This window comes from Mixophyes fleayi, chromosome 3, assembly GCF_038048845.1.
Source record: "Mixophyes fleayi isolate aMixFle1 chromosome 3, aMixFle1.hap1, whole genome shotgun sequence".
NCBI lineage: Eukaryota > Metazoa > Chordata > Amphibia > Anura > Limnodynastidae > Mixophyes > Mixophyes fleayi.
In genome coordinates this window covers 67501379-67514380 of record NC_134404.1, presented here as the reverse complement: position 1 = coordinate 67514380, position 13002 = coordinate 67501379, and the positions used below count along the sequence as shown (strand labels likewise).

Below are 13002 nucleotides of genomic sequence, written 5' to 3'. Positions count from 1 at the left end.
AAATCTTTACCCCTTCCAAGTATAGTGAGGGAATTAATATGAAGAACAATGTCACACAACTGCCCTTTTTCTAATATTTTAATATTTTTCACCTGCAAACGGTAGCAAAACATTATTAGATTTATTATGCAGACGCGAGTCTTCAGGATGGAGATTTTAGGCATAGAGAAATGGGTAGCTTTATTGGGCAAAATAAGTTTGTGGGTTTCTTCATTTTTAATGAATAAAATTTATAATTTTTTTTTCTCATTCAACATTTCATTTCCACATCCCTCCAAGCCAGATTGCTAAAATGATTGCGTTTCTTTTGAGTAATAGAGCGGCCGTTTAGAGCTGCTTATTTTCTGCTCTCTCACATAGCATAAAGTGTTACGAGTTAGGAATACTGATATGAATAATTACCTAGTCCCTAAGAAAAATATATATACAGTACTGCAGCTTAAACGAATATGGAATCTGCAATAACTTACCAAATTTAATATACATGATATACCTTCAGTTACCCTTTGGTTGCCCAAAGGATTGCCAACAGACTGCACTGCAATATTTGCTAACAAGCCTCTAGGCAACCTAGGGGCTGAATGAAAATTAAAAGGCTTTCCAATTGCACATATTACCTTGTTTTTGTTTCTTTTTTGTTTAAATACAAAAAAAAAAAATATAATTGCAGGCTCCAAAAGAACTCCCTGTGTTTAAAGCTTACGCTGGTTAAACAAGACAAACAGTGCAAGAGGCAGTACATGTACGGTGATGCCTGGTAAGCTCCTGTGTTAGTCTAAGGCTATAAGAAAGGGTTCGTTGATGAACTTCCTGCTGGAAACTGCCCAGAGGGTGCCCCGGCCTGCAAATAAAGGAAAATATAGGACAACTGTAAGTTGAGGAACCAGCAAATGGTCAGTCGCACACAGCAACTATATATACACAGGAAAAAAAATCTGAAATATCCAATAACTTCTATCCCATACTTCTGCTGAAATTAGACATGTTTAGTAACATACTTTGGGAGTTCTCTCCCTTCCTTCACTCTAACTAGCGGGCAGAAAGGGAGCTGTCTACAGAACCCGGAGTTATGTTGCATGAAGATGTGGCAAGTTCTATTTCCTAACTAAGTATCTCTTGTTTTCTACATGCACAATGTCATACGTAACTTAAAAACAAGGATTAAACCTATCTTCTGAAAAAACATGATAAAATAACAGGAAATATGATATAGTATTTTGTATACTACAAGAAAAGTACTTCCTCTAACCAATGTCATATCTGCAACAAAGGTTGCAATAATTTATAACTTTAATTTACAGTAAAAATACCAATATAGTATAAATAGCCATACATTTTCCAATTAATCTCCTCCAATTTGCTGCCTTAGTTGGTCCTCATACAAGATATTTTGCCACCTCCCTGACTGTGCAGCAGAGGATGTATGAACAGACAAGTGGTGTCCGTGTGTTTAGGCTTCTCCAATATAGAATTTAATACATTTCCATTACATCACTTATTAATCTACAAGGGGTGGGAGAGGGTGAGGGAAACTCGAACTGGGCATTCATTTACTTGTATGTGTTGTCATCCATGCAGTTACTTACCATGAAAGGATTGCTAGAGACTGAAGGGGCTGCAACCTGCCCAAATGGAGTAACCACAGACTTTCCTGGACCAAACACACCAAAACCAGCTCCTTCAAAAGAGGATGGAAAAAAAAGTAATAAAAAAAAAAAAAAAAAAGAAAAAAAAAAAAAAGGATGCATCTTAAGGGGGATTAAGATCACAGAATTTCCATGGAAATTGTTAGAAACAATATAGCAATTCTAATTGGGCACATCCTAAATAGACTGACTTGTAGAATATACAATACCTTGTATATTGCCATTGGGCTGCTGTGAGAAAGCAGTCTGTTGGGGGAAGGCCGTCTGAGGGGGGAATGCCGGCTGATGAAAACTGCCACTAAAGCTAGTAGGAAGACTGTATGATGCCGATGTCCCGAACCCTGCGGGCATGCTTAGAGAGGCTGTGCCAAAAGACGCTGTGCCAGAGAAAAGATAGGTACACAAAGTAAGAAGGTATACAAAATGTGGGCAGATTCCTACACCAGCAAAGGTTCCCAACAAAGGTGTTACAAAACATTTGTGCATAATTACAACGGTCTATAATTTATTGGCAGTAAGAAAAGGTAAAATATATTGAAATTGTGTATTTTGAGCTATATTTTGTTAATTAAATGAATTAACTGTAAGTAAATTTGTTCTGTAAACATTCATTAGCGTGTGACAAACATGAATCGTGTATAAACAAAAAAATATTTGGAAATTTCGGTTTAAAAGCTGCCTAAATACCTAAAGGTAATACACAAGTTAGTTGTCCAATTTTACCAATTTTGGATTAAATTGATTTAAACCACCATATTTGTGGGCTTCTGCAATTGCAAGAACATGATCATACACTAAATGGCCAGAAGTATGTGGACACCCACACATCACATCCGCATGTGCTTGTTGAACATCTCATTCCATAAGAATGGACATTAATATGGAGTTGGTCCTCCCTTTTGCTGCTATGACAACCTCCACTCTTCCGGGAAGGCTTTCCACTACATTTTAAAACATGGCTGCGGAGATTTGCATCCATTAAGCCACATGAGCATTAGTGAGGTCGGGCTTGCAGTTGGTGGTTGATTGGGTTGAGGTCAGGGCCCTGTGCAGGGTAGTCAAGTTTTTCCACACCAAATTCGATAAACCATTTTTTGACAGACCTCCCTTGTGCACAGGGGTATTCTCATTGCCTGAAAAAGGAAAGGTCCTTCCCCGAACTGTTGCCACAAAGTTGGAAGCACACAATACTCTAGAATGTCATTGTATGCTGTATCCTTAAGATTTCCCTTCAATGGAACCAAGGGGCTCAGGCCAAATAAAAAAAAAAACAATAAAACAACCCCAGGCCATTATTCATCTGCACTAAACTTTACAGTTGGCAGTACTCATTTGGGTACGGAAGCCTTCTCCTGGCATCTGTCGAACTCAAATTTCGCCCATCAGACTGCCATATGGTGAAGTAGGAGTCGCCAGTCCAAAGAATGCCCTTCCGCTGCTGCAGTGTCCAATGGCGGTGTGCTTTATACCACTCCAGTCAATGTTTGGCATTGTGCATGGTGATCTGAGGGCTTGTTTGCGGTTCTAAGCCATGGAAACCCAAGTTGTGAAGATCCCGATGAGAAGCTCTTGTACGGACGTTCTTTCCAGAGGCAGTCTGGAACTCAGTAAGTGTTGCAAGCGATGACAGATGATTTTTACGTGCACTCAGCACCATTCTGTGAGGCTCCTAGACACTTCCACTTCAGAATAACAGCAATTACAGTTGACCAGGGAAGGACAATCAGGGCAGAGTGTTTATGAACTGACATGTTGAGAGTCAGTGAGCTCTTTCGTATGACCTATTCTACAGCTAATGTTTGACTATGGAGACTGCATAGCCGTATGCTTGATTTCATGCACCTGTTACCTTTGGGTGTGGCTGTTATTAGCAAACATTAATTAGAAGGGATGCCCACATACTTTTAACCATGTTGTGTATTTTTAGCATTGTAGGCACAAAAAGTGATCTGATCACTGGGTGCAGTAATTGGCCACCTGCACTGTCTGGTCACCACAAGTGTTTGATAATCAGGTTGAACCACATGTGACCCAGTCAGTGCTGGCTCTCAATGTGTTTGACCAGCTACATAGTGCCTATTGTAAAGGAGAACAAACTTAAATACAACTGAATCATAATTACTGACAAAAGACTGCAGACTTAAAATGTGGGTATGGGGATATTTTTGTGGCTTCATCACACCTCTCAACAGTAAGCTCTATACTAATGTATGGAGCTGTACAACTTATCACAATAAGCAAACAAACAGAATCACCTACTGTAAAACATGCACAACTGTGAAAGTGGTAGCAATTTCCTAAGGAAAACTATAGATAAAATACTACAAAATTCTTTCACATAAGAGCATACTGTATTAAGCTATAGTTTTCCCATTTGTATGAAACAAATAAAACATGTCTCCTAATAAACATCTTGTGGTGCCCTAGTAACGTTCTACCACAGAAGCCAGTTACATGCTCAGAGCCACATCACACAGAACTAGAAAATACAAGGAGAAACCTGCAAACACAAACCATCAATAAACCCATGCATCTATCACCTGTGTTTACACTCTGGCTTGTGTATGGAAAGGTTGGGAATGTTCTCCGAAAAAAAACTGAAACAGTTCACAACAAATTTATAACCCGCCACTGAGCAACACAGAAGAATAAGTGGTCATACATTTTGCGCGAATTATGTCCTGGCTGCAATTGTCATTCAATAAAAACAAGCAATGTACATACAGTAACTAGCAAGTGTGGCCCGACTGTTGTCTGTGGCAATAGTTTGTTAGTGGCAAAAAAGGGGATTTTTGCACTTATATTAAATCCATTTCTCTGATTCCATCTGGATACACTGCAACCATGGTGATATAGAGGTAATGTTAGAGCTGGGCACTTAAAGAGTTAATTAGTCAAAGAAAAAGCTTCTCCTATTCTATATCCCCCACACCGAAAGATGCTCCAGTTTATAACAAATCACCAAGAACAGAGTAAAGAAGGAACAAGAGAATCTCGCTCGACATGTTAGAAAAATATATAACTGAACCAATGAGTGTAAAGAGAGGGGGGGGGGGGGGGGGAGTGCAGTGTTCCCCTAGTACAAAAATCCTATTTTCTCTTTTTTTCTCTGTCATCCATGCTGGCAGACACTGCAATAGGGATGTTCTAAAGCTGCCTCTAGGGGAGGATACACTCAGACACAGCTGTGCGTAAAACCTTTCACCAAAGCTTGCGTCTTTGGACGCAAAAATGTTAAAACGGTAGAACTTTATAAAGGATTTGGACAGAGGACCAGATTGCTGCCCTACATAACTGCTCGTCCAAGGCTTCAGGCAGCACCACCAAAGAAGCACTTACCAAACTGGTAAGAGTGAGCAGAGGTATTTTCTGGCACCGGTTTACCTGAACCTTAAAAAGTCTGATGAATATCTGCTTTAATCCACCCAGCAATGGTTTGCTTTGTTGCTGGCCAACCACTCTTATGCACGTCATAAAATACTAAAAGAATACATCTTCCCTGAATTAGTCCTGTTCCAAGTAGATCTTTAGCAATCTGATCTCATTAAACAAGAAAATTTGATCCTGAAAATTTGAGGATCCTGCCTGGTGTAGAGAAGGAATCTCCTGGTTAAGGTGGAAACCCTGTCACCACCTTTGGCCGAAATAATGGTCCTTTCATTTTGAAAAATAAGGAAAGGAGTCTTGCACAAAATAGATTCCAACTCAGAATCCCTGCTGGCAAAAGAAATTGCAAGAAGAGAGACAGCTTTTCAAATAAGAAATTTGAGCTTGACCAGCTCCATAGGTTCAAACGGTGGAAGCTGTAATGCAGAAAGGACCAAATTAAAGTCCCGTGGTGCTATCAGGAGAACATAATGCACCCGGAAAACTCCCTGTAAAAATGTCTGCATCTCTGAAAGTAAAACAGATATGGCAAGAGACTTGGACTTTTAAGAGCTCAGTCTCGGACCACTGTCCAGTCCATCCTGAACACTTTGGTGTGAACGGAATGGGTGCAGTACTTCAAAGTACATAGTCTTCCAAAATACGAGCTCTTCCCTCTTGGCCATTCTGAGGACACAAGGAAGCATGCTTTTGTAGGAAAAATGGATATCAGGCAAACGTCCAATGATACGATCAAGGTTCTCACCATTCCACCTTGTGGTTCTCTTGGGAGGCCATCATGTTGACCTCCGGCTGACCCCACCTTTTCAGAATCTGATGGATCCGTCTCCTGAGAGAACAATATTTATTTCTGCTGAGGAAATTCACCTCCCATGTTTCCACCCCTGGATGCAACTGCTGACATCCCCGGACCAGAATGTTCAACCCATGGCAAGGTCCAGGCTTATACCATAACTATGGATCTTCTGGTGCCCCCGATCATTGAGATATGCTACCGACATCTGCACCACTTGCCTTTAAGAGTTAATCTTGAATTAATAGTTTTTGTCACAGCTCTAGAATGTGATGGAGAGCTGTGAGAGGTTGCTGGAAAGAGACAATGAAGCCAGAAACGTCACTATCCCCCCACAGGAAACGTCATTGAAAGCTGGCATCTGTCGATACAAGGGTCCAGTCTCAAATCAGGTGGTCTGACATGAGCCACCACAGAAGGTATGTGTTTAAGGCAACAGTCTGATAACTTGAGTGGCTAGGATTGTAGTTTGATTTGGACCACTTTCTCAAAATGTTATTCTGAATAGTCCGGAAAAGGAAGAGTGCATATTGTACTGCATGAAATGTTGATACCATCTCTACAAAGATATTCATGCACAACAGGAACAGAGGTTCTCCTGGAAGCCAGGAGAACACTCACTCGCTGCCTAGATAACATTTTCTCCTGTAGTAGCAAAACACTCTGCAGTTGAGTGTCGAAATGAAGGCCCAGAACCACCATGCAGGGATCAGGTTGGTTTTTTTGTAATTTATAATTCACAGTGAAAACAGCTGAGCTGCTATCTAAAGGTGGTCGAGAAGAAGCAGAAATTAGTCGGTATTTATTAATAAATCAATTAATAAGTAATCATGTTGTGACTAGTTATGATCTGAGAAGAGCGCCCATGACCTTGGTAAATAACTTGGGAGCCGTAGCTAATTAAAAGAAAGGGCTCTGAATTGGAAGTGGAAGTCCTTTATTGCAAATCTGGGAAGGCTCGGGTGTCCCTCGAAAGACTGGGATGTGAAGGTAGACATCCATCATTTCCAATGTAGCAAGAAATTTCTCCATGGCGTTGGTCACTGACCTGAGGGACTGTCCACCTGAAGTCTGGTTTTTAGGGATTTCAGGTTCAATATGGACTGGAAAACCTAGGTTGGTTTCTAAACCAGATATAGATTGCAGTGAAATCCCAGAGTCTTCTGTGTTTCTGGAATGATCAGCTTTGATGTCAGCATAGATTGAATGGCTTCCCTGAGAGACAGACCTAAAATACTTTCTCCTGGTAAAGAACAGACTGGGTGCAGGATTGAGGAGGTTGATTACACAGCTTCTCTCTACAATGCCACTCACCCATGCATCTGAGGAGTTTCTCCATATGTCTCAAATGCAAAAGGTGAGCTCCCACCACTGAGTGTGAAGTGCTCACACCATGCATTGAGAGCTGGGCCCTAAGTGGCCCATGCATGCCTTCCCCTCTGCTGAACCCCTCGCAGGACTAAGGACTGACCCCCTTAAGTAAGAAGGCCCTTGTTTAGAGAAATCATCACCCCAAAAACAAAAAGGACATTAGACCTCAGAGCATATACTGGAAAGAACGTGTTTTTCCCCACTGTAACCTAACTAATAATCTTGTCTAGCTCCGGGCCAAAAAGAGAGCCTGACCACCAAATGGTAAGGATTCCAGACTCTTCTTGGTCTCTACGCCTGCTAACCAAAACCTGAGCAAAAGAATCAGTCTAGCAGCAACTGCCAATGCAGAAATCATAGCATCCACAAGGGCTGTGTCAAAAGCCACCTCTATAAGGTATTCGTGCGCTTCTCTAATGTGATACATTAATGGCAGTAAATCAGAAGCTGGAGTGCCTGCTGACCAATGCTGAAGCCAGGGTAGGTCTCAAGCAAGAATCTGCTGTACTGTAGATGGACATTAAAATACCTTCCCATTTGGCATCTGTATTGTACCTAAAAACAAAGCTGCAAACCAGAACCGAACCATTGGTAAATTTTGGTAGGCAGGCCAGTCATGTCGCCTTTAGGCAGAAATTCCCTCCATCACAGGTAGCCTCAACCAGAAAGAGAAAAACTAGAGGGTATCTCCGCGGAATCCTCCATGTTAACAGTCTGGCATGCCGCCATGACCAAGTCGTCCACCTCCTTTCTGCTCAGACTACTCTGATCACAGTACCCCAGCAACTTTGCTTCCTCTTAGTAAGAAAAATCCTCTGTAAAGTAAGCTTGGGAGGGGTTGTGACACTTCTGCTGGCTTCTGAAGTGAAGAAGAATAATTTATTACTTTTCCAGATAGGAGGACCCGCACTAGGCCTAAAACGGACTTTTCCACAGACTTAACCCAGGGAGCTTAATGACGGCCCCACAGCGGGATCCGTTGGAACCTAAGAGCTGTTACCCTGAAGCGAATCATCAAGATCAGGAACCCTGGGATTAGGTGAAATGGAAGGATTTTCATTGATCTCCTTCTGACGCACAACAATGCGAGTCAGCTCAGTTCCCCAGCGTCCTCGCCCAAGCAGGTTCTATCTCAGCAGCGCAAGTCGTTCAGCAGGCATCTGATTCCTATTGTTTATTTGACAATTTGGCCAGGCACATGGAACAGGTAAAGTAAATGACAGACTTCCCCTCAGCAGACTTGGCCTTGGAATTAGTTCCTAGTACCATTTGTCATGGTAGCAGAGGAGTAAAATAAAAAAACTGTAGCCCACAGTAATATAAAATTTGCTACAGAAGACAGAAACCGAATAAACGCTAGATTAGCAAACATACCATTGATGATTCCTTCCAGCCGGAGAGGAACTCTCAAAGGCTTTCCAGATAAGGAGAATTAGAGAGCTAAGAGAAGCCTTCCCTTCAGCTGCAGACACTCCACACTGTCTGTGCAGAGTCTGCAAGATTCTGGTGGGCTTTCTCCAGTAGGGTAAAACTCGCCAAAGAGGAGGTGCCCTTCTAGCTGGGGACTGCACCACCCCCCCCCCAGATCCAGTCGAGCTATGGCTGCAGTACCTCTTACAGCTCCCCAGTGCCATGCTGTCCCTACTAACAAAACTCTTAAAACCGGTTGGCGTCTGACCTTTCACTGCCATTCCACTGTCTCCATGGTCATACGGCCAGATTCAGTTGCCCTAGGCAGCCATAGGAAAAAGTGCCTAAACTGGAGCAAATTTCGGGACGTTATATAGATGGGCGGAGCTTTTCCTTTAACCAATTAACTCTTAAGTGCCCAGCTCCACCATTGCCTCTATCGCCATAGTTGCAATGTTCATGAGATTGGATGACAAATAAAAGGTGGTTTTAAATCTGAACATGAGTGGGAGAGGCTTCTAACTGAAGTGCAGTGGAAGTTACATGGCACATTAAAGACTGTTAAGAGACATGGAATATGGACAGTCAGAAAGCCTTGACAACTGAATGGTTCTTACAGATGGGGAAATGCAATTCAGCGCAAGGTGCCGACGAATGATGCGCTTATTGCCATCAATTACGTTAAGGAATCAACGCTCATTTTTCTGCGCACTTCTAAGGGATGAGAGGAAAAATGAGCGAATAGTTCAGCATGAACATCGAGGTGATGTGTCTTCTCGGACTGTTCCGGCTTCACATTGCGTTAAATTGAATCTCCTTCATTGGGTAAAGGAAATTATACCACATGTGGTGTAAAAAATAGGAATGTCGTATAATGTGCAAGAGTTTACATAGTGACAAATTAGAGTTTACTGGTAAACAGAGCTTGTCCATTCTGAATGTTTCCCCATTCACCTATTCCTGAAGAGGACAGCCAAACTTCTAGTGCATCAACTTGAAACTATTTGGGACAGGTTCTGGGCATTAATACTTTTCATATTGATATAGAAAACTTTCTCTGAGTTAAAGAGAAGTTAAACTCAAATTGTATGTGCATAACTTTGCCTAGCACAGGAGAATGTATATAGTTTCACGTTATCGATGTGTTATAATTTTGAACCATAATGTATCTGCCTACTCCCCAAAGACATCACATTATATTAGTAGCAGAGCTCTGGGAAGGAAGTATAAAGCTCTGAGTGACACTATATAAATGTTTATTATAATAATAATGGATATCTGTGAAAGGGAAGGAAAACAGTGGCACTGTACTAAATGGTAAGCTCTGAAAGCAGATTCACCATCACAGAAACTAGGTAAAGCCCTAAAACAAGAATAGTCTTCTATATTCATCAATTTATATTTACACAAGACCATCTGAAAAGGGAACACATCAAAATATCGGATAGGCCTCCCTTTAAACATTACTGGTTATGCTAGGTAATAAAACAAAACAAAACAAAAGCGTTAGGCATAATAAAAAAAAGGCAAGCATTAAATAACATCATGCACAGTAGCTAGACTAGGCACAGATAGGGATAAAGTACTCACAGACATCCATTGCTCCTGCAGCTGTCGGTAGTCTGGGTTGGTGGAATGGGTGAAATGGGGCGCTCTGATACTCCCTCTCAGTGGTGTGACCATCACGGATTCCTAATAGGGTAAGAAATGTAAAAGTAAATTAAAAGTGGTTTCCTAAAACTTATAGCACTTCATACACTCACTAATACATTATAAAGCACTTCAAACTAGAGATGCTCGCTGACCCCCATTTTTTGGTTTTGGATCTGGATTACCTTCGGTTTTGGTTTTGCCAAAACCGCCCTTGCGTGTTTTGGATTTCATTAGCTTTTTTTTAACAAAATTCAATTTTTTGGGGTAAAAAGTACATAATTTCGGTATTATTTTGTTCCTACATTATTATTAACCTTACTAATACTAAATTCCATTGATTTCCATTCAATTTCTCACAGTTCACAATATGCCTTTCACACACTTTCAGCCAAATACTGCATCGAGCTGGCTGGATGTTAAGCGATAGAGCAACGACACAAACGCTCTGCAGTTTATATCACATTAGGAGAGGTAGCATGTACAATTTGTCAAGCCAAGCAGTTTTTTTCCCTGACTTCAAAAGACTATGTACTTCTACATAGGCTTTACCAGATGACGTACAGGGATAACCATCATCAGGACTGGTGGCAGCAGCTACTTGCTGCTCCTGCTCTTCTGTGTACCGCTGTGAATCCATTTGGATAACACCCTACACTTATTAGTGCAAATTCAGAAAAAAAGCCTGCAAGGACTTGTAGATTAGTATTTCAGCAATGGACCTCTTCTATTTGCTACTCTATCCTACCCCTTCTGTATCCCTCTCTCAAGAAGAGCTAGATCACCGTGGAGGGTGTGAGGAAACGGGGTGCTACTGGACTGAGAACTATGTAATCATCACCCGTTTCTCACGGTTTATTGTACTTTTTAATCCTTGGCCCAGTCTAAGTATATACACCAGAGCATTGGTGTATTATGTGTATTATTATTTCATGTTATTAGATACATTTTGCCCATACTATTACCTGTGATATTGTATGTAGTATAAATATAAACAATATTGCCATACTGTGTGAAAATATCAGAACAACAGCAGTCATTTTGCTTGTGCTAGCTAATGTAATTACCATTTGTCTCAAATGTCTATTGTATGGGGTGCAGCTGAGATGAGGTTTGTTATCAGAACAATGTCTGAGTTAACTAGCTGGCAGCCCATGTTAATTAGCTAGGTCAACAGATAACCTGAGAGGTAATGAGGTTAGAACTTCTACTCATATGCAATGTGCCTCCACAGTAATATATTGGTTGAAATAGCATGGGGAAATGTATCAATATGTATCAATATAAATGTAATTGTATCAACTTTGATTGTTATTGTGTAACCCTGCTGATATAATGTGTCAAAAGTCTTATTGTTCCATGTAAGCGTGCAGTGTCATTCCTTGATGTACTATTGTAACCCCATGTGTAGTGTATCCAGCCAAAACAGCTAATTGAGTCAAGCCATTCTATTGTCTAATCAAAGTAACAGGGACAGTATGTCTAGCAGCTAAATTGTTGACTGGGAGGCCCCTTCTGTAAAGGGGAGATTTGAGACATTTGACCCTACTTCCTGGGTACAGAGAAAATAATATAGGGCGAGGAGAATGCCAGGAGAGCTATTCTAGTTTGGAGGATCCTGGTGTAGAAGACATCAGTGAAAAGGACTCTGGGCCAGGCATTGTGGTACCGCTGGAGGGAACCCTACCAGGACAGGGTTGGTGTGAGCTAGTAACCCAGGCTAGGAGACACCATAACTGTTTTGCTAAACGGTAGTGGTAATATTGCGGGAGGATAACACCCTGAAAGGGACAGAGATTATGACTTTGGAGTGCTGACTGCAGGAGGCTGCTGGAGGATACGTGCTACCATTTACCCTGTAACTTGTGAACGTCTTGTGGTGTTGTGCTGTCGTAATAAAGTCTTATTTTGGATATATCCTGGTCTACCCGAGTGAGTTGAATCCCACAGAGGGTAACTTCCATCCCAGCTAAGGGTGGTATCCTCACAGAGGGTGGTATTTATAGATTCCAAAAATCGTGAAATCCGACGACGTCACAATGACGTTTTGCCTCGTTTTGGAATCCGAATTAGCGTGAAAGCACCGAGCCGACTCTGCACTCGGATCCCCGAAGTTCGGGTGGGTTCGGTTTTCAAGAAAACAAGCCCGCCCATCTCTACTTCAAACACTGAATGATAAGGAGCGAAATTAAGTGGCTAAAACTCAATTAGAACAGTAATTCTGAAGGTACTCAACTTCTTACATTTCCACTCCTAGTGAAGCACTGTACAGTGACTTAACAAATGACAATATTACACAACTTGTATTGTGGAAACTAGGTAGAGCTGAAATTAATTTTGAGAACCTCTAAAGTAAAACATGGCACAGGGAACTAGAAGCTACTCTTCTAAGTAGTGTTCTACTGTAAATTCTTTCAGAAATCAAATTTAAATAACAGTTACATTATAAAACTGGTTACTTCAGCATGTCTCCCAATGTCTAGCGGCCCCTGCTCCTACTGAGGTGGACCTTTTTCAAAAAGGCAAAGGTCTTATTGATGCCACTCCAACATGAACTTTCCATTCACATAAATAGAAAGGTCATGGAACAGAGGATTCGCCAACACCAGCCGTCCATTTGAAAAGAACAAGTAGCAGTAGAATTGAGTAGTGCAAGAGCCCTTAGGGGACATACTGAATTGCAGGCAAGCCAAAACCTAGTTAATGAGTATTCAGTATTACTGTATAATTTACTGAATCTTGATT

The 13002-nt window shown here is 41.3% G+C and overlaps 1 protein-coding gene across 7 annotated transcripts in view; it reads right to left on the bottom strand.

Annotated features, from left to right (window-relative positions):
- Positions 1-63: 63 nt before the first annotated feature.
- The window catches only part of AGFG1 (ArfGAP with FG repeats 1), a 44381-nt gene continuing 31442 nt past the window's right edge, over positions 64-13002 (bottom strand). For all 7 annotated transcript variants that reach the window (XM_075201660.1, XM_075201658.1, XM_075201662.1 and 4 more), the window contains 4 exons: positions 10198-10299; positions 1856-2023; positions 1587-1678; positions 64-841 (listed from right to left, as the gene is read on the bottom strand). In XM_075201660.1, the coding sequence (XP_075057761.1) occupies positions 782-841; positions 1587-1678; positions 1856-2023; positions 10198-10299 (422 nt within the window). In that variant the 3' untranslated portion in view covers positions 64-781. The remainder of the gene's footprint in view (positions 842-1586; positions 1679-1855; positions 2024-10197; positions 10300-13002) is intronic.